The sequence below is a fragment of the Alternaria arbusti genome, assembly GCF_024043155.1.
Source record: "Alternaria arbusti strain BMP 1465 chromosome Unknown scaffold_8, whole genome shotgun sequence".
NCBI lineage: Eukaryota > Fungi > Ascomycota > Dothideomycetes > Pleosporales > Pleosporaceae > Alternaria > Alternaria arbusti.
This window is the reverse complement of record NW_026249948.1, coordinates 610178-631353: the sequence shown is the minus strand read 5'-3', so window position 1 is coordinate 631353 and position 21176 is coordinate 610178. Positions and strand designations below refer to the sequence as shown.

The 21176-nt window shown below is 51.6% G+C and overlaps 8 protein-coding genes across 8 annotated transcripts; 5 read left to right on the top strand and 3 right to left on the bottom strand.

Annotated features, from left to right (window-relative positions):
* Positions 1-119: 119 nt before the first annotated feature.
* J4E86_006582 (uncharacterized protein) lies at positions 120-7736 on the top strand (the record flags this gene model as incomplete). Its single annotated transcript, XM_051447108.1, has 7 exons — positions 120-230; positions 285-2062; positions 2189-3694; positions 3846-4239; positions 4304-7205; positions 7259-7366; positions 7417-7736. The coding sequence occupies 7 exons, from the start codon at positions 120-122 to the stop codon at positions 7734-7736; spliced, it is 7119 nt and encodes a 2372-aa protein (XP_051301593.1).
* Positions 7737-8691: 955 nt separating this feature from the next.
* Positions 8692-9233, top strand: J4E86_006581 (uncharacterized protein; the record flags this gene model as incomplete). Its single annotated transcript, XM_051447107.1, has 2 exons — positions 8692-9177; positions 9198-9233. 2 exons carry the CDS (start codon positions 8692-8694, stop codon positions 9231-9233), a joined length of 522 nt encoding a protein of 173 aa, XP_051301592.1.
* Positions 9234-9714: 481 nt separating this feature from the next.
* J4E86_006580 (uncharacterized protein) lies at positions 9715-10590 on the top strand (the record flags this gene model as incomplete). Its single annotated transcript, XM_051447106.1, has 2 exons — positions 9715-10019; positions 10098-10590. The coding sequence occupies 2 exons, from the start codon at positions 9715-9717 to the stop codon at positions 10588-10590; spliced, it is 798 nt and encodes a 265-aa protein (XP_051301591.1).
* A 2971-nt stretch (positions 10591-13561) lies between these two features.
* On the bottom strand, positions 13562-14054 carry J4E86_006579 (uncharacterized protein; the record flags this gene model as incomplete). Its single annotated transcript, XM_051447105.1, has 2 exons — positions 13562-13639; positions 13878-14054. The coding sequence occupies 2 exons, from the start codon at positions 14052-14054 to the stop codon at positions 13562-13564; spliced, it is 255 nt and encodes an 84-aa protein (XP_051301590.1).
* Positions 14055-15004: 950 nt separating this feature from the next.
* J4E86_006578 (uncharacterized protein) lies at positions 15005-15703 on the top strand (the record flags this gene model as incomplete). The annotated part of the gene is made up of 2 exons (XM_051447104.1): positions 15005-15031; positions 15068-15703. 2 exons carry the CDS (start codon positions 15005-15007, stop codon positions 15701-15703), a joined length of 663 nt encoding a protein of 220 aa, XP_051301589.1.
* A 414-nt stretch (positions 15704-16117) lies between these two features.
* On the bottom strand, positions 16118-17134 carry J4E86_006577 (uncharacterized protein; the record flags this gene model as incomplete). The annotated part of the gene is made up of 5 exons (XM_051447103.1): positions 16118-16339; positions 16403-16493; positions 16550-16889; positions 16951-17034; positions 17083-17134. 5 exons carry the CDS (start codon positions 17132-17134, stop codon positions 16118-16120), a joined length of 789 nt encoding a protein of 262 aa, XP_051301588.1.
* Positions 17135-18966: 1832 nt separating this feature from the next.
* J4E86_006576 (uncharacterized protein) lies at positions 18967-20348 on the top strand (the record flags this gene model as incomplete). The annotated part of the gene is made up of 2 exons (XM_051447102.1): positions 18967-19328; positions 19391-20348. The coding sequence occupies 2 exons, from the start codon at positions 18967-18969 to the stop codon at positions 20346-20348; spliced, it is 1320 nt and encodes a 439-aa protein (XP_051301587.1).
* A 181-nt stretch (positions 20349-20529) lies between these two features.
* On the bottom strand, positions 20530-21168 carry J4E86_006575 (uncharacterized protein; the record flags this gene model as incomplete). Its single annotated transcript, XM_051447101.1, has 2 exons — positions 20530-21035; positions 21120-21168. The coding sequence occupies 2 exons, from the start codon at positions 21166-21168 to the stop codon at positions 20530-20532; spliced, it is 555 nt and encodes a 184-aa protein (XP_051301586.1).
* Positions 21169-21176: the final 8 nt, after the last annotated feature.

Below are 21176 nucleotides of genomic sequence, written 5' to 3'. Positions count from 1 at the left end.
CGCTGATGCTGTGATGGATAGATCGAGCGCCTGGCGACTTTACCCTACACATTGATATCCTGCATCCCACCCAGAGCATGTCTTAGATCCCCGGCGGTTGCGAACATCGGAAAGACACAATGACTCGATCCGAAGGAGGCGGGCGCACGCAGCACTTCTCGCACATCTTTGCGCGTCTGCAGGAGCTGCAGAACTATGGCTGGGACACGGACATTGAGCCCTTCCACTCAGTAAGAGGCGTCGCATAGCCCAGGTTGTCGCTGCACCCTGCTAACGTCGAATAGTCGTATGATAACTGGCATTTCTTCGGTTACGAGAAGCAAGCGCCCCGGCAGGATCGCCCTCAGTCAAGAGGAAGGAGCGCCGTAACCTCCCCCACCTCTTTCAAGCTGTCGCATTCACCCGACTCCCTGACCCGAAGCCGCCCAACCATAACACGCACTCACCGCAGTTCGGGCTCAGATGCGAGCGCCTCTACCGTACAAACACGTCGCACCAACACCACCGCCAAAGGTGTGGCAAGAGAAGGCCGGACCGTCGTATGCCGTGTCTCGCAGCAGACTCTGCGCCTCGAACGCGAGTTCCAGCTCGCCAAACTCGTCGTCAAGGAGTCGGATCCAGAGTGCAAGCACTTTGTTCGGCCCATAGAGTTTGTGAGGCTATCGACCAAAGCCGGCGAGGAGCCTCTTGTCGCCAGCATATTCGAAGCCCCGGGACCCAACTACCTCAACGACTTGGTCAACTTCGGCCCCAATTTCTGGAAGGTTGGCAGTCATGGACAGAGCGGTCAATCAGATGCTTCATTGCCCAACCGTGGAATACCTCTCCTTACCTTCCTCGACTTTGCCGTCGGATCAGTCGAGTGTCTGGAAATATTGCACCACGGTCACGAAATCGTCCATGGAGAAATTCGGGGCGATGCCTTTCATTTCGCTGAGAACGGGACAGTCAAGATGATCAATTTTGGATCGGGCGCACGATCTTTCGAGAACGGACTGACAAGCGCCGGTTGGAGTACCCTGTCAAAAGAGACTGGCATCGAATTGAAGTTGGCCTTCATATCCCCTGAACAGACTGGTAGAATGCCCGCTGAACCCGACACAAGAACCGACATCTACAGCCTTGGCATTCTCTTCTACACGATGCTCTGCGGGCAGACGCCATTCGAAGGCGCTACGGCTCTCGATGTCATGCAGAACGTCATTAGCAAGCGAATTCCTCCAATTTCTTCCCGACGACTAGACATCCCAGAGGCTCTGTCTGAGATCATCCAACGTATGACGCAGCGCAATATTGAGGAGAGATACCACTCTACTTCAGGCTTGAAATTCGATCTCTTTCGTATCCGCGAGCTTCTTTACGATGGAGATGTAGAAGGATTGAAGGCCTTCCATGTAGGCACCAAGGACATCAGTTGCTTCTTCAACTTGCCCCTCAAACTAATCGGGCGTGAGAAAGAACGCAAGACTATAGTGGACGTGATAGAGCGCGTAGCGAGGCATCGTTGGAGTAACGTCAAAGCGTTGCAGAGCCTGAGCTCAGGTTCCTCCTTTTCAGATCAACGACGAGACCTGCAATTTGACGACATCATTTCCGAAAGCACTAGCTCAAGAGGCTCCGACAGCAGGCTCAACAGCGTTTCGGTAGATGGTCCTGTATTCATGGAAAGCGCTCGGTCGATGCAACAGGCCTCCCAAGATAGTGTGGCACAATCAGAATCATCAACGGCTGAAGGAAGTGTGGACAGTCGGCCCCAACTGCAATCCGCGAGCCGAGGCCGTTCCAACAATAGCATTGAAAGCACCGGACTCTATTCTCGCAGCCACCAATCCAACGATGGCCTAAGAACTCTAGCCAGCACGCGAAAACTAAGGCGCAAGGCGCGATGTGAGGTGATAGCCATCGCCGGTGCCACCGGGTTGGGTAAATCTCGTCTCGTGCAGAGCGTACAGAGCACAGCAAGGAGCACTGGCTACTTCGCTATGGCTAAATTTGATCCCGCCAAGAAAGCACCATTTGACCCTATTCTTCGGCTGATGTCTTCTTTCTTCCGCCAAATATGGTAAGTCTCTTTGAGAACTACTCTCAATGCTCGCAATTGTACTAACGTCGGCCAGTATGTACAGTCATCTTAGACATTCCTGTTCCCCTACAGCAGCTACTAACTTACATCTCTCTGTCTAGTCAGTGAGGCGGATGTAACAACTGAATTTCACCAGAGATTGCGCCATTACCTCAGGAACAGTGGAGTTTGGGCGGTGCTACGAACCTACCTTGATCTACCGGAATGGCTCTTGAACACGAACGGAAAGAGTCCGCAACAGAAGGACATGGAGCCCATTAAGGATCTGACTCGACGGGCATCATCTCCTGCCGTTCACTGCGGATCAGCTGGACATACCGCCGAGGCTTGGCTACGAAGCGGAGGTGCTTCGAAATCTTCCAGATTCATGAATGTCTTCATAGATGTTCTACGACTCCTGGCAATGCACAAGCTCTGCACATGGAGTTTGGAAGATGTTCAGTATGCTGATCCCGAAAGCGCTGAGCTGATTCATCACATCGTGCAAGCCAAAATTCCGCTTGTTCTTATGCTCACGTACAGCGACGAAGAGACCCTACCCCGAGAACTCACCCCGCTACTGCGTCACGCCACCAGAGTACAGCTTCTTCCTTTTGTAGAGGCCCAGACGGCCGACTACGTGGCTGAGACGCTCCATCGGGACCATCAGTATATCCTTCCTCTAGTAGCGGTAATTCAGGAAAAGTCTCGAGGCAACCTCTTCTATATACGCGAGATACTAGACACTTGCTATCGGAAACGCTGCGTGTACTACGAGTGGCGGGAGAACACCTGGGTTTTCGACCTAGACAAAGTCTTCGCCGTTTTCGAGAGTCCAGATTATGGATCATCCGTTACGACTGACTTTATAGCAAAGCGGTTGACAGAATTACCATCTTCCAGTAGGAAGCTCTTGGCGTGGGCATCCCTCCTGGGTGGTACTTTCTCGTTCGAACTTCTGAAGAAGCTCCTTCAGCCTACAAACAAGCCCGCAGCTCATGGGAGGTTACCACTTTTCGAGAGAGACGAGAGTGCCGTCACAGCTCTCGATGCAGCATTGAAAGCCTACGTACTCATGCCTGCCGAACAAGATGCTCGATTCAGATTCAGTCACGATCGGTACCTTACAGCGGCTGTGAACTCCCTCGACAAGGAATGGGATACACAGTTGATGCACTTCACCATTGCCAAGATGATAACTTCCGGCGAGGAGTACAACGACGACTCAACTTCAGGTTCCAAGGCGTTGTACATGCAGAGTCGCCACATCTGTCTCGCTGCAGAACTGATCAAGACTAAGGAAACAGTGCGAGCTCCATTCCGTGATATGCTATATCAAGCTGGAGAAACTGCATGCGAGTCGGGTGCGCGATCAACTGGCATCTACTACTTCGCACATAGCCTCATGCTTCTGCAAGACGATCCATGGGACGACAATAGGCCGGACGTATCCTACCAAGAGACGTTGCAACTCTTTGTGCGCTCGGCAGAATGCTATTGGCACCAGGGCATGTTCGATGAGGCTCTTAGCTTGATCCGGACGACCTTCCAGCATGCCCGCGATCCCTGCGATATGGCTAGTTCGTTCATTCTACAGTCTAGGGTGTTCGCTATTCGCGGCGACAGTTTCGGGTAAGTAATGTTCCACATCCTTTCCGTGCATGCGCCTGGAGCAGGTTTCACTCTTGCAAGATAGCACGACCTTTGAAACTTGCATGTGTACCTGTCGCCTTTCATCACTGCAACTATCGCGGCAGTCAGCTAACGACATCACCATCTATAGTGCGTTCCAGGCTCTCAAAGACTGTTTGTCTTTGCTCAATTCCCCTATTCCTCCGACAACATGGGAGGCGTGCGATGCTCAATTTCAGCAGATACACGGCACGCTTCAGAACATCGATAAGGAAGAACTGCTCAAGCGGCGTCCGTCTCCTGATGACCGTGTCCTGATGACTATTGGGCCTGTCTTCATCGAACTCCTTAGTGCGGCGTTCTGGTCGAACAGCCTGCTTTTCTATCAGGCGACGCTGAAGCTTATCACCGTCCATCTCGAAAAGGGGACCATGTCACAGGTTGCCCTTGCATACGTGCATCTGGGCACTGTTGCGGGCGGTCGTTTCGGAATGACGAATTTCGCAGTCGACATGGGTGCGATTGCAAAGCGAATCTTTCAGATGGTAAGTTCTGGCTATACGAAGTGCACGTGAGATATATGCTGACTTCATACCTCTACCTCTGCAGTTTCCTGAAGACTACTACACCCTGGGACGAGGTCAAACTTTGCAGCCAATGTTTCTGGGTCACTTGGAAGCGCCTGTAGGCGATCTGATACCGAGCTTAGAAACAGCCTTGCAGGCTTCACTAACTGCTGGCGATCGCATCCTCACACTTCTAAATCTTGGTGTACAGGCTCACTTTAGGGTCATGGCTTCATACGACGTCGCAGAATTGGAAGCCTGGATTGAAGAAACACCGCTTGATATGCGAAACTGGCAGAAAGACATGCGTGGAGGAGTTTTTCTTATGGCTGCTCGTCAATATGCAAGAGCGCTCCAGGGAAAGACTGACTCAAGCAACGCTCTTTCCCTCCTCTCGGATGACGATCACAATGAGGTCGAGTACATTGAGTTCCTCGAAAACACGGCCAGCAATCCCAAGCGTCCCAAGTCTATATATCTTGCAACCAAACTTCCGTTGTTGGTACTCTATGGTCATCATTCGGATGCAGTGGCTCTTGGGGAGATGCTACTGCCAATGCTGAGCAGTCTCTGGTCAGAACGACTCAATTACTCGGTCCGATACTACTTATCGTTAGCATACATGGCTGTTCTTCGAGAGAAGCCCGCTCATAGCCGGAGAGACGAGATGGTAAAACACGTTCATGAGACCCTCAAATTGCTCGAGACATGTTGCACCACCACTGATGTCAACTACCGGGGCTGGATACATCTTCTCACTGCCGTCCTCGGGGATGTTAATGCCGATCCGCAATCCGCGCTGGAGAATTATGAGGCAGCCATGGAGCATAGCGAACGTTACGAGTTTGCATTGGACGAAGCGTTTGCTCTCGAGCTCTACACTGGATGGTTGGTAGACAAGAAGGCCTACAGGGCGGCCCGACACTCTTTGAAAGACTGCATCTCGGTATATCGGAGGATGTCAGCATACGGAAAAGCAAATCACTTCGCGAGTCGGTATGAGTGGCTAGTGCGTAGTGGCGCCTCGCTCACGACAGTGGACCAAGCTGTGCAAACCTCCCTCGTAGATACGGGTAACACGGCCTTCAGACTGGAGCAAAATGACCATGATCAATTTCTGGGCGCGGAGACTGCAGTCGATCGAACACAGAACTGGATTGTCCCGGAAACACGGCGCCAAGAGTCTGCTCCAGCTCTACACAACGGTCTCTCGGCTGTCGGTCTGGACATGCTAGACCTATCCTCAATCTTGGAGTCGAGTCAAGTCTTGTCTAGCGAGCTCGTCGTCGACAAGTTGATGGCGAAGATGAGTACCATTTTGCTCGAATCTACGGGCGGTACCTTGTGCGGCATAGTGATTGAAGACTCACAAATCGAATGGTCGATCGCATGCGTTGCCACCAACGAGCCTGACAACGACAGTGGGGTCTCTTCCGGCGTCACATCCTTCCCTGCTAGTCAACCTTTAGATACTGTGGACGATGTTGTTGCGCGGCAAGTGACGCTCTACACACTCCGCTTCCGAGAGATAGTCTTCGTCCAGAATCTACTAGAAGACGACCGCTTCTCCAACGTTTCTGACGCCTACCTTCAACGGAATCCCGAGGGGAAGGCAGTCATCTGCATCCCGATTCTACACAGCGATCACCTTCTTGGTTCAATATACGTCGAGGGCCCGCCGAATTCGTTTACCGAACGTAACACCCAGGTGCTTCGGTTACTGGTCAATCAAATTTCCATCTCCTTAGCCAATGCACTGCTTTTCAAAGAGGTGGAAAGAGTATCCGCAAGCAACGAAGCCATGCTTGAGATGCAGAAACGCGCTTTGTCACAGGCGCGGGCAGCAGAGATCAAGGCGAAAGAGGCTGAAGCCATAGCTGTGCGTAACATGAAGCTGAAAGAAGAAGCCGCGAAGGCAAAGAGTTTGTTCCTGGCCAACGTGTCGCACGAGTTGCGTACTCCCTTGAACGGCGTGATTGGTATGTCTGAGCTGTTGAAGGCTTCACCGCTAAACTCGGAACAAACCGGATACGCCGATTCAATTCGTGTCTGCGCCGATACGCTGCTCTCGATCATTAACGACCTTCTGGATTACTCCAAGCTCGAGGCTGGCAAAATGAATGTCTTGGAGATGCCCATTTCATTGAGCGAAACAATTGCGGAAGTAGTCCGCGCTTTGGCCTACACAAACGCCGAAAGAGGCCTCAAAACCATTGAGCAATTGCATCTGGATCCAGAGATGCTCGTTATGGGCGACCCTGTTCGATTGCATCAGATCCTCATGAACTTGCTGTCCAACAGCTACAAGTTCACGCCACGAGGATCTGTCACTGTTCGCGCTGTTGTTGACCAAGAGACAGACGACTGGGCAGATGTGACATGCAGCGTTATAGATACTGGCATCGGTATTCCAGATGAACAGAAGCAGAAATTGTTCCTTCCTTTTTCGCAGATAGAGTCCAGCTCTGCTAGGAGCTACGGCGGCACTGGCCTTGGTCTGAGTATTTGCAAAGCTCTCATAGAGAACGTTATGCATGGTACAGTACGTCTCGACAGCCAGCCAGGCCAAGGTACAACAGTCACCTTTTCGTTGCGATTCAAGAAGGTGCCGAAAGCGCAAGCAGGCAGTCAGCAGCAAAGGACACGAGAGCCAGACCCTATGGCTAGGTTCTCAAGTCAGGAAAACAATGGCCATGAGCAACTGTCGGGTTCCTGCATCGATCTTTCCACGATACCCAGACGAGAACTACGGGTCTGCATTGCGGAAGACAACTTGATCAACCAGCGCATCGCAATCAGCTTCGTGCAAAAGCTTGGCTTCAAATGCGACGCTTATCTCGACGGATACAAGACTATCGACGCTCTTGAGCGTGCTTCAGAGAATGGTCGCCCCTTCCATCTTATTCTCATGGATGTGCAAATGCCGCATTGTGATGGCTACGAAGGTGAGGATTGCTACTCGCGCCTTGGCTAGCACCTGAATACTGACTATGTATAGCTACGAAACTGATCCGCAAGCATCCCAATCCCGAGATTCGAAATGTACTCATCATTGCCATGACCGCTTCCGCTATACAAGGAGACCGCGAGAAGTGCCTGGAATCCGGTAAGTTCTGGCAGCTTACTTTACGTTTGAAACATACGCTGACCTAGTAGGTATGAACAATTACCTCGCGAAACCAGTTCGCGCGCAGACGCTCAAAGCGCTACTGGACTCGTACCTGAACAAGAACAAGGAGGTGGAGGAAATCCCCAATCTTGCGATCGAGGCGAAGAAGTTGGTCAAACAAGCATTGAACGAAGCTGAAGCGCTGCCTGATGTCACGAGTGGACACAAGGATCTCGAGGAAGACGTGCAGAATGGAAATGCTGCAGAAGACGGGAAGAAGCTGGAAAGGCCGTCCAGCGTTCGTATGAGCACCACCCAACACATATTACCCAACGGCAAGACGGAGCCTGTACCGCCTTCCGAGTAAACCGCATTTTCTTGGCCAATTTAAGGATTGACTGGTGGATGATTTGCGGCTTTTCGAGTTCCCGTTCGCGTTGTTATAGGCCGATCGTTCTTGCATCGCATGGCGTTATGCTCACTGAAGGAAACCATAGAGGACTTCCTTCGTGTTCCAGGTACATCGTAGCATTCTCGCCGGCAGCGCTTGATGATTGAATATTGCTGCAGTGCGAATTTGAATATATACCCGTTCGGTCGGTTCATCGTGTTGACTCAATCTTCTTCCTGTCAAAGCTTCACCGTGCGGGGTTACAATACGATGCAATGACGGCCCAGCACGCACACTCTCAGAACAGACATTTCGACGCGTAAGCTCGCAGCACGAGCAACCTCACGGCAGCATTGTGCTCGCCGGATCATCGGCCAAAGCACAACTTGGCGTCAGCTCCCTAGCCAGCGTGTCGTCGTCCCCACTTTAATTAACGCCGAAAAATGCCGCACACCCTGCGGCGCAGTGACTGAACCACGAAGTGGCTCATGAAGTGGCTCAACAAAGCGGTGGCACAGTCGCTGCCAATAGATCGTCACTAGAGTCAGCGTTCCGCGACACAACTTTTACACCTTATACAACGCCGGTGGTGAAGATGAGTCTGCCCTCGCAGATCTGCATGTCAGAAAAGGGCTTGCGTCACCCCCTTCCCCCTTCTCGGCTAACGGGATGTGCGTCAATTGGGCGTGGGCGTCTGGGTTAGCCGGCATCCACGGTTGAGTTTGTTGGCAGAGGGTTGAGTCTGTGGCCTTTCTTCCTGGTTTCTGTTTTTTCTCTTTCATGGGTTTCACTTCTTTCACCATACGTATGCTCTAGGAACTGAATATTCACAACGATACGCTTGATCTCACCTCTATTGTTCTATTTAGACTAATCCTTATCTTGACTACTCCGCGAAAAGACAACTGGGTTGAATATGGACACAGACACCATGACACGATCATCTCTAGAATCCAAGCGACATCACACCTTCGGCCTCCGTCGCAGCAGAAGCCACCTGTCCAGCAAACCATCCTCTTCACACCTCTTCGAAGGCACCGACGCTGTCCTCCAAAACCGCAAAGTTGCTCTCCAAAAAGTCATAGATACGCACCACGCTCTCGAACGGAAACACGGCCACGTCGCAACACCAACCAGTACCACCAGCGAACGACCGACTTCATCTTCCTCCTCCATCTCCTACGATCCCTTCACTACAGATTTCGGCGACCTATCTATACCCGACGCTGAAGTGCGCACGTTTCGATATCTTCTTCACAGATGGGAACCCAGGAACCCGGAGTGGGCTGACCCAGAATTCGAAAAGGCGATCGAGCGGCGAAGAGAAAGTTTCGAAGAGGCGGCCATCAAGCACTTCATCAGTCGAGTGGCTCTGTGGGATGCCAATGAGGCAGAAACGCAAACACAGTCACGAAGCGTATTCTCAATTTTCGGCAGGCGGAGGAGATCGAGGGCGAGGAGCGATGCGAGTAGAATGCTAAGCATCGTGGAAACGACGAAAGAGGATCCTGGCTTAGACGCGTTGAAGGAAGTTACTACGAGAGAGGGGCTGGCGCAACTACTATCGACGTTATTGAAGGACGATGGGCCAGCAACCGCGAGATTGAGAGAGGAGTGCAAGCAGGCGATGCATGAGTGGTATCAGATGAAGATTATTACAGATGGGTCGAGGGACAGTTGAGAGGAGGTGTCTTTTCATTGCCTGGTACGACGTCGTAAGAGCTGTGGCTATCATACATTCAGATCTACTGCATCGGTAATAAATCATGGCTTTCGGGTTAGAGAAACGTAAATTTGTGCAGATGCGACGAAGTTCAGTGTTCTTGTGCTTGCTGTACCCCAGTGATGTCATCAGCACTATCCGCATGGTTCCGCTTCCGATCGGAACCAGTCCCGTCACCCATCTCAAGCTGATGTGAAACGAACTCACAAACACGGCTACGTTCCATCCAACATGCCTTTCCTCCACGTCGGCTACAAACGCTTTCACTACACCGACTTGAAACCACAAGATGGCAAGACATGCGAAACACTCATCTTCATGCACGGGCTGGGCTCTTCGCAGAATTACTATCAACCAGTAACTCAGAGCTTGGTCGCGAATGGATTTCGCTGCATTACCTTTGACAACACAGGGGCTGGTCGATCGACGTACACATTTGTCGAGCAGAGTATTGAGACGCTAGGAGAAGATGTGATTGGGATTCTCGACGCGCTGAACGTCGACAAGGCTGTGTTCGTTGGGCACAGCATGGGAGGGTACGTCAGCAACGTCTCGGGCAGAAAGAAGCCTTGGAAGACGCGACTGCACGAACACGACAACTGACACGTTTCTAGCATCGTCGGCGCACACCTTGCGGCTGAGCGAAGTGACCGCATTGTTGCAGCTATTCTGATCGGCCCTGTATATCCCAACCCTGAGGCAGGCCCCCGCTTTCACGAACGGATAGAAACCGTTGCAAAAGACGGTATGCAACCCATGGCCGACAGCATCCCACATGCTGCAGTCGGGAAGAAAGCGTCTCCACTGGTCAAAGCGATGATCCGCGAGTTATTGCTATCGCAGGATCCAGCGGGTTATATTTCCAACTGTCGAGTCATTATCAATGCAAAGCCGCCTCAGTACAGCAAGATCAGCGTGCCCGTACTCATTCTCGCTGGTGAGCAGGACAGGAGCGCACCGCTTGAAGGATGCAAGAAGATGTTTGAAGAGATTGGTAGCAGCGAGAAGAAGTTGGAGGTTATGGAGGGAGTCGGGCATTGGCACTGTCTTGAGGCTTTTGACGAAGTTGCGAAATTGATTGAGGGGTTTTACCACGAGATACAATAAGCAATCCGTACAGGTTATTTCCGAACGACCCGCGGAACGGGGCACGCACTCACGGAACTGTAGGGTAGTGGAGAAGTTCTGCGTTCGTTTCATCGCACAGGCCCTCTTACTTGCGAGTCAAAAGGCAGAAGTGTACCTGCCAAGTCATACCGCCTTTCTGTGATGCCTCGCACTGAGTTCGCAGTGTGCGCATTGTGCCTGCGTGGTGGAGTGAAAGAGGGGTTCGTGAGGATACCACGTGCGAGCCGATCTTCCAGACGACCCTTGCGATGACTAGCTTAGCGACAAAAAAGCTGCAATGCAGACTCATCTCCGCGTGCGAGTAGAACGCCATTGGTGGTGTTGTGCTGCCGCATGACATAGCCATTGGCGGCGTCCCTGGCCCGATCAGCTGCATCATCTGCATTGGATGTGGCCTTGGCGCATGGGTTCCACCCTCCAAAGAGCGTTTGCAGCGGATAACTGTAAGCAGTAAGGCAGCGGGCCGCGCACCCACAAGACATACATGTGGGAGTAAAGACTTTTACAGCCTCCCATTCGTGAGAGAAAGGGCTGTGGGAGAAATGGATGTATTTTAGGGTGGTGGTTCAGGGTTCTGCGCCGGTACCCGCCGCAGCGGTTTGGTGTAATCTTCCCTGACGCCCCTCTCAGCAATGCCCACGACGCCATGCGCAGCGCTTCATTTGGCATCCTTTACTTTTCAGGCTCGACATTTCCGCGTGCGCTTGCCTGAGTCGAGCGTGGGTCATCTTGGCCCGATGTCGCTGGCCTGTCGTTCTTTGATTTGATTCGGTCCTTCCCGCCGTCCGTGCTGCACTCCCAAGGTTGTGCCGGATCGACTTGTCGGTAGACGAGGCTGCCACTCGCGTCTATTCGACATGGCCTCGCGCCCTCCTTCCCTTATCACGAGCCAACCCGAAGTGATCAGCGTCCGAAGCTGTGTGTGTGGCCTCTCACGCGCTACCACATCACCGCTGGCATGTGAAAGCCGACGACATCATACTTGAATGTTTCGTCCTCTGCCCCCCATGTGCGACTCTGATTGTGACATATTTAGTGCATCTGTCATGCTCCGTCTCGAACGCACGGAAGCTAGCGAAATCCTTCTCCAGTTTAATCGCGCCGCTAGTCTTTTCACGCGCCTAGTCTATTCAGGCCCCGGAAATCGAGTCCTGGGAGGCGGTGAACTCCCAACCCTTTTCGTAGAGGTGCCCACGCGCTCGGCTCAAACTCGTCAAGAGATCGTGCATGCCGTGCGTCTCGCTGCATGCTGGCAGGGTCTGGGCCAACCAACGGCCAAGATCGACATTTGGGACGTTTTGATCTCTTCTTTATATACTAGGCCCTAGTTTCCCTCCTACTGACCGCGGTTGATTCAATAGTCCTCCAGGCGGGTCCCGCGGTTCGTCACTTGACTGACCCAACAATTACTGGCGTCACATAGCCCGCCTGTGATTCCAGATTTCATTCTCTTATAACGCTTGTGTGTGCCGTTCGCGCGAGGAATCCAAATCTGTGTGTTTCGGTGTTGGCACTGGCTGCTGGTATGGGCTTTTACCCCTTGAGCACAGAACCTTCCTATTCCGATACTGATATCCGACCTAGACGAGTACCGAAATTATTCACCACTAAGACAATATTACCGACTCAATATCCTTTGACACACCTCACATCTACGTCACTCCCCGTTCTCGATCTTTGATAGATCGGCGATGAATCGAATTGATAGTGTTGCGGGTTCCTGTCTACCCAAGATACCCAGCCAAGAACCACTGTGCAACAACAACACTACTCAGCATAGCAAACATCACAGGAATAAAGTCGAATCGATCTCCTCTTTCCGGGTTGCAGACATGGAGCCACGACGACCAGTATCAGAGCAGCGCTCACGACCATTACGACAACAGTCAACCACATCATCAGAAAACTCAAACAGCAGATCGAAGAGCCGTGGCCATGGCTCAAAGCCCTCATCGCGACGCACTTCCTGTACTATCGTGGACCCCTCAAGACCTGCGCGCCACTACCGAGTGAAGAGTTTCCAAACACCCCCCGCCACCACAACCAGCCAAGATGTCGACGACGTTCTCGCTCTGCACTTTCGCAGCTGCAGCATCTTCTCAAATCCATCCTATCAGTCAAATTCCGGTCTTCCAAGTCCGGCAATGTCTCACGGCGACGCATTCGGTTTTCCCAGCGCAGCAACGCGTTTCAGTTCAGACAGTCTACGCGTAGTGGAAGAAACATCCATGCCCCGCCAAAGCGAAGACACAATCGACGCAGAGAAGACCAATACAACCATGCACTGGACATCACCGTGCACGCGCAAACGCGAATACGAAAGAATCGACAAAGCCAACAGCGGTCTACGAGGCTTCTTCCGCAAAGTAACACCACGATGTGTATCCGGCCCGCAAGAGAAGTTCTACGAGAAAGATCAGTCGGATGCTGGATCTGTGCGCCGCTATCGCATGGACGATTTGGATGACGCGCATATGAATGAGAAGGACAGTGCGCGGCCGCGGACGAGTCCTACACCCAGGCCAAACTCAAGACCGGGTGTTAAGAAGCGGTGGACCTGCTTTTAGATGAGAAGAGCAGAGATTGGGAGAGAGAACAAGAGTGACATTACGCAGCAACGATTTTGGCATATTTTCGCGCAGCATTGAAAACAGGCGTTTGCTATATCACGATACCCACGGCATGTTTGTTTTTGCGAGCTTATTGCTTTTGAATCAGAGAGAACGCATTATACCAATACGTCCATAGAGTAGATTTTTGTCGTAATTTATAGTTTTGCATTGATCTCGTGGTATTCTTGCTGGTGTAGTGAATGAACATGCAACAGGCGGTGAACATCGCGTCATGGCATCGCATTTCTTCATGGATTGGGTATTTGATGCGCGATATACAAGGAGACGTGCAACGCAAGTGAATTGAATGGTGATCATTGGTATAATTAATTGTGTATCTATAACTTGGACTCCTCCTTGACTGTGCCAATCTTGAGCTTAGGTGCGTACTTCTTCAATACGCTCTCGTTGTGGTACTGTGTCTTGGTCAGCATATCCAAACTTCATGTGCGATAAGGCACTTTCGATGATCAAATCAAGGGTCCAGTCTGCCATGATTCCGCTGGTACCGAGCACCGAGCACCGAGTACCATCAGCGCGGCGGTACCAAGACCAAACGCGCGACAGCAAATCCGGCCCTGGAAGACCGCGCGGAACGAATCGTCCCAGGCATTCTTTCCTTCTCGCCTTCTCTATGTGTTGGCTATAACGTACCTTCCAGAACTGCTTGCTAGCATCCTTTCCACCTACTCTCTTAAGGATCTTAGCGCCACCTGGGTGCTCATCCACGAACGAGTCCATCTTGTATACATCATTGTCGACTATTATGTACAGTCCCTTCTCGACTGTGTTGTGCTCGGCGACTTGCTTGGTGGTGAGAGACTCGGACATAGTGGGCTTGTGGACGCGTTTCGGCAGCGGCGGCGCGACGGCAACGGAGGAGAGGTACTTCGGCGTTTGAAATGTGAGAGGAGGTCGCGACGGTCGCGTTTAGTTTGGGGTTTTTGGAGGATTTGTCGGTGAGGGAGCAGGTGAGTATGGCTCTGGTGATGCGATAGAAGTGATCACGGGCGGAGTCTGGGGTTGATCTAGTAGTAGCTCAGGTTGCGGCTCGGTCGTGGAATGCTATAATGTGGAGGTATGCCGAGGTTGATGAATCGCGCTAAAGCTGCGCGTGGTAAGCTGGGTTGCGGAGATTGTGATTGGTGCTGACACGGCATTCCTCTCTCTCTCACCTAGGTATCGACCATCCATCTTCCAAGGCCGTTGTATCCTCCCTAGGCCTGGAAATCACCTGGGTAGACATCGCGGCGGCGGTGAGCCTCGCAGGTAGTACCCATGGATTTCGCAAACTCTATCGCCACATGCTGCACCGTCCGTCAAAGCAGCGAGTGCCTCAAGCTGAATTAGCACACGTCATGTTTTGAAGAAGGTTCTATTGCGCTTCGTCTGAAGGCGCAGTTTCTTCCTGCTCAACCTTGGTACTGATCGGACCAATACCAGTGGAATTGTATACTCGACACCATTCATTCGATCTCTACGCTTAGTCGCTTGGTCCACCACTACCACAACATGCGATTAACGGGGTACAGCGAATCACAGCGTATGAAGAGCAAAGCCGCAGAGTTCCTCTCATTTTCTCAGATGTAAAATGGGGACTAGGCAGAGGATGTGTCCGGAGTAAGGATTTTTCATACGCTTCTGCCTCTCTGAAGCTATTGGTATAATTTAAACCACATCACCTACCACTTACCTTTCCAAATAGCTTGTGTATCTCTCAGGCACGCGACAAGTCGACTGCACTATCCCTCAAAGAGTGTATTCCTCAGTCATACGACAAGATGTCAACGAAGCATACTGAAGCCCCTGTGCGCAACGCAGGGGTAGAATCACGCCTTCTTCAGCTACCCGGCGAGCTTCGCAACAAGATCTTCGAATACGCACTCACCATCGATGAGGGAATCTTCTATCGCGAGGACAAACTGGGTGTGGGTTGGTTGTGTCTCCATCCTCAAACATTTGAAGAACACGTAGAAAGACTTAGCGAAATCCCCGCACCAGTAGGTCGTGTTCAAGAGTCGGATGATGAAGCTCCCATGAGGAAGCGACGAAAAATTTCAGAGACGAATCTGACTACCAACAAGCCAGTGTCAGACACCAAGAAGACGATACACCAAGGGCCGGTCAGAGTGAATGGACATGTGGTCGCCAACCAGCTCCAGTTTGTCAACAAAAAGCTTCGAAACGAGACCAAAGCGTTGGTCATTCGCCACAACGATATACACATCCGGGGTCCGCCGAACAACCTCACCAGATTCTACAACAGCGTCGTGGGAAAGAGAAGACTATGGATCCAAAAGATCCACCAGCAAGTCACAGATTACCGCTTTGAGGATCTATATGGTCTCCAAATCGACACAGAAATGCATCCCCGCTTTCTGATAGAGTGTCATAGCAGGAGCACTGGAGGCTGGGCGGAATTTTATTCTCTCGCTACTCGTGCAGCAAGTGGGACGCCGAACATTGTCTTCAGTTGGTAGTACCAAGAGCGCTTTTGTACGGGCAGATTGCCAAGATCATCACAATGGACCCGCTACTAGCATGAGCTAGGCTGTTCTTCTAAGACTAAGATTTGGACAAGGTTGTGGTTCGGCCTCTTCGCGAAGAAGATGGCATTGAACGAAAGGAGTTGATGCCAGGTTTGCGAGATAGGGTCGAAGACTTGCTACCTGTGGCCAAAGACTGGTTTGAGCAGGGGTATTAGAGCCATGGAGATTGGACAACATGCTTGCAGCATACAAAGGCGGATGGAGGAATCGACAGCGCAGTGTTTTAGATCTAATAGCTCACGGACTACAATGATACGATTCCAGCTCGACAATGCTACGTTCCAAGTGCAAACTGCGACAATATATACATGTGTTCCGACTCTACAGTCACGAAGTAAAACGTGTTCATGCAGCGGGGCTAGCAACGGACGTTGTGAGCGGGCCGCTCTCAATGTAAGTCCCAGAGAAGAACCAGTCTTCGGCGCCCGTTCCATCGTTACCCTGGCGGGGCAGACGAAGGACACCAAGATGCCAGTCAGCACCATTGGAAGAAGTGCTGGTGGAGAAAGGTCCAGCAGTCTTGGTGAGCGTGCTGTTGCCGGTAGAGTGCCAGAAGGTGACTTGGTTCTAAGGGATGGTATTGAGAGTCAGTATGTGCTCAAGGTCACCTTGTAAATGATTGCGACTTACGGAGGAGAAGTTGATCTCGTAAGCGACGTTATGCCACTCGTCGGCCTTGAGTTCGACTTTCCACTTGCTTTGGCCACCCACCATCCATTGCCTGCGTTGGGGTTAGTATGAAACCCGTATTGAGTCCATACATGTGGATCGGCTCACAAGTTGGTGTTGCTAGTGCCAGACTCTCCGTTGACCCATCCATATTTCAGCTCGGTGAAATGGCTCTCGAAGAAACAGATTTGGTGTTCGTTCGTCGCACTCGGAACATTGGTCGTAGATCTCTTGATCGAAAAATGGTAGTAGACCGTGCCCTGGTTGATAGCAGCTTTCGTCTGGGGGATGAGCTCTGTCCTCCACATGTCGCTATTCCACTTGGCCGTGTTGTCGATCGTGATCTTAGCACCTTGCTTGCTGCCAGTGTCGCCAGAGTTCTTGTAGTTCGGTGACAGATTTACGTATTTGGTGGTCGCGCCTGAGCCGTGGATGTAGTACTGGTAGTCTGGCAGAGAAAGAGGCGAACGTCAGCTGTGTTCGCTGTGTAGCTTGACTGCAGCACTTACTGCCCACTTGGTTTGCCCAGGACCATTTGTCCAGATCAGAGGAAGTGGTCATGTCGTTGAAGCGACCATCCCACAGGATCGTGCCTATTTCTCGTCAATGGAATGTAACATGCAATGTGTGGGTTAGCAAACCCGCGGACACGGCGCTCACGAGCGCGTTGATGATAGCTGCCTTTCCGAACATGTTGACGACTGAAAGTGAAAGGGTCCTTGTTTGGAGAGACTGTGACAACTGGCAGTTGAGATACCGACAGCTGAGCTGTTCATGACGCTATATAAAGACCGCCTCAAGCCAATGCTTAAAGTATCTCGACCCGAATCTGGAGGCGAGGCGTCCATTTCGTGCTTAGAGCGCTGCACATCAATATCGGTGAAAAGGCACATGTCCGGCATTCTACATTGAGTATGTGCTCAATGTGCGCTGCGTGACCACTGTTCTCAATCAATCTATATGTTTTCGCCGCCTTTTCACATATAGTTGTGGACCTAGTAGCGGCCAAACGGTCCGGGACACATTGCGCCTTGTCTCAGCCAGACGCGGAAATGGCGACCCGGTTTTCGTCACCGCGTCCGCGGCACATGGTTCGATGCCGGCGAGTTAAGTCCATACAGGTACGAGATGATGGCGGGCTTGTTAATGGAGGAAGGCCGATCTGGCAGGGTGTCGAGATTAAGCTACATTAAGCCGAGGCCTACCCCACAACTAGTGCGAGCTAGAAAGCTTCGAATGGCGAGTCTGTCAGCAATTTCGCATGGTGACAGGAACTTAAGGCTGTCGCTAAGTGTAACTGTTTCTTGAAATATGTGAATGGATGCCTTTTGCATGACATTGGTTGCGGCGCGGGCGCACTTGCCGTGCCGCATCTTCCGAGATCTACCAAGGGGACCGAGAAGAAGAACGCCTCGATGCGTATCGCAGCAAGAAGTCTCACAAGAAGAGGCTGTCAACCACACCGAAAGAGCTTTCCAGTCTTTCAAATCTCTCACTCATATTCAGTTCCAAGGCTTTCCTACTAGGAGCCTCCCACCTGGGCACGATGCATCAACCGTCGATTATCGACATGCGTGCCTGACCTTACGCAGTTGCGGCAGTCTCAGGTTTCCTCACAGGCGAAGAATCTACCGCAGCTCCTGTCCCTTCGCACGGCCGAAATATGATGCAAGGAATTTCGCGCCAAATCAGTGGCGGGGTCACCTCTGTTTGCTGTGGACATACCTAGGTATTCTTGGTGGTCGGTGTGAAGTTATGACTTTGGCTGTAGGGTCAAATGTGTACCAAATTCTGAACGACTTGAGGGGGTCGAGGAGATAGTACACGGTAATAGCTGCAAGAAGTACCGCACCAGCTGCCACCCTGGGGTCCAGTACTCGGATATCTAGCCAACGGTGAAGCAACCTTGGAAGTGTCTGTTTCCTCGACTAGTAGTGGCATGACTCGCGCTGGTGAGTAACATATGACGACTGGTCCGTATGGTCTCGCAGCTGTAGACGTCGCATGGAGTGATTTAATCTGGTACCAGGCTTAAACCAAGTTGAGAGACTCGAGAAAGTATTGCGCGGCGATGGCCGCAAGGAGAACCGCAGCAGCTGCGACCCAGGTGCAAGCGGAGACGCGGCTTCCCGCTTGGGGAGAGGACGCTAAGGAAGTGGCGTTGTCTTTTCGAAGTTGATTTTCCGAGCTGCGCCTATGAGGGCTGGATGGAACGCGAGTCATGTCACCAGCTGTGGACACTTCGAGGGTTCGAGCAATATTCATCGCTCGAGAATCAACGAGACTTTACCTGGCGTTTGAAAAGCTTTTCAGAGTTGTTTGTAGCGCGAAGGGCTCTCTTTCATAGCACCGCTGTTGGTACTAGCCGCTCAGGGATTAGTGTCTGTTGGTCTCATGCCGTCGTGCACACGGTGGCCTCTTACACCCCACATGGAGTGAGGCACAGCAAAACTGCGCTACGATGGTTGTCGTTCCCAATCGCGCCATGAGGTTCCGCCCTTGCTGTCTCATGTTAACTGTTGATCATGAATGTCGAAAGATGCATCGCGCTACACAACGAGATTTTGCGGCACGGCTGGGTCGGCTCAGGTCGCAGTCTCGAGTCTCTCGAAGCCACTTGCAAGCCATGGTTCGAAACCTTTGGTGATGATGCCGAGGCTGTTCGTTCCCAGCTTTCACCTGATCTTGTTCGGTTTCTCCAAGAAGCTCGAGTTGTTAGTTTTCCTGAAGGTGTAGTCGATCTATCCTTCTTCTACTGGCTACAAAATCTCGCTTCGCCGAATTTCATGTTTGAGCAAGCGGAAGATTGGTCAAACGATGGAGAAGATGGTAATCTTTTGGTTCTCCACGAGATGAACAACTTCACTGGTCACTGGTGCGGACTGGTGTAAGTTAAATCAGACTGCCGAATACTGTTTTGATCTGGAATGTGCTAATCTTATCGTACAGATATGATCAAGAAGCGAACCTCTGTATCTTGAGCCCAAGCATCCATGACGCAGAAGAGGTCTTTGAACAGAAAGTGTGGTACCCATTGGAAACCGCTCTGGAGTTCTGGTTGGGTCAGATTCGGAAAGGGAAGATCGCTGCTGCGCCCAAAGCTATACACGAAAAATCTGGCAATAAGCGCTACGACCCTTGGAAGTTTATCCCGTACAGCAAATCCATGCTGGAAGAGAATGTTGAGGCTTTCAATCGTCTAGTAGAAACCATCGAAACTCGGATGCCTTCCACGGCCGAGCACGCAGAAATTGAACAAGTGGTACATGGGCTGGTCGAAGAGAGCATACTTCAAAGCATGAGTCTTCCCCATAACTTCACCTACGATTTCCTCCGACAGGCACGACGCCCACGCTTCCGAAACATAGCCCCAGGTCTCGAAGTAACTACCTCCATATTCTCCGATCAGCCATTCGGTTGTTATCTCTCGTCTACCTCCGACCGGCCTCCTATCCTTCTATTTCGCTTCAATCCCAACACTGTCAGTGGCGAAGAAATAGACAATCCATTCCCTGGATTCGACCGTATGAAAACCCATACTGCGGGCCTATACCTTCTCCCACATTGGGAGACGACAGCCGAGGACGAATGTAGGTTGATTTTACCTTTTGGTATTGGAGCAAATGGTTATGCAAGGAGGACTGATGGCAGCAAGTTTGGGGGAAACGAGGATGGTGAAGACAGCCATGTAGATATGTATCGTCCTGGATATCAGCCGCTTGAGGAGCCGCATGATCATAGTCTTGTCGATGTGTTGAAGAGCTGGACGGGTATGGTGGAGAGAGGCGATTGGCAAATTGATGAGAATGGAGTTGCAGGTGGAATGGATGTATGGAGAGAGGCGGATAGCAAGGAGAAATGGGCCGCGTATGTGATTCCGAGGGCTATACAGGGGGTAGAGAGGTAGATAGCTATGGTGAAGTATGAGAGCTTCCAGAGGTAGAGCAACTAAAGCAACACGAAGCTACAATCGCGCCCCGGAACTTTTCACCCTTCAAGCCTCAATTAATAAACGTCTACGAGATAGCAAGCTGTAGAGGGAAACGGAAGTTTAGACTATTTGGAAAAGCCTCATTGGTTACCTGTTTCTACTGGAAAAGGCTCTCGAGGTGGCGTCGCACCATTCTCAATTCTTTTTCTTCGTTCTCTACTCGATATCCCGGACCTTCCCGGCAACCAGGATTCCACCATGCATCTTCCCAGAGATCTATAGCATGCTGCCAGATGATCTCGAGGCGCTGTCCCTGAGACGATGCGCTCTTGCTAATGTCATCCAAATAGCCCCTGTCGAATTTAACCTGAGATGCCTTACAAACTCTCGGACCTCGCAAGATCTCGGTGTCTTGTCCATCTTGTGCAGGCTTCGGACGCCCAAGCTTAATCTTGAAGCTGTTGTACTTGAAGTCCAAGCCCGCAGTCTCCGAGTAAAGTTGCCTGTTCACATACTTGAGCATGTTGAACTCAACGTAGCGCTTGACAGGAGACGGTGTTCCGAGTGCACCGAGATTTTCCGAGTGCCGCACAACCTGCCGGGGTGCTTCCGGCGAGTGAAGGTAGAGCGGACTTGGTGAAGAGAGCGCGAGCTCGTATATTTCTGGAAAATCACAGTCAGCGCATGACCAGTGCATTAATCATCGTCGAAGGAGCAATGATAAATGACTCCAGAGCTCTGACTTACTGTTTCGTAATTCACCGGGGAGTTTGAGCAGGGGCGATTCCGTGGACATGTTGGTAT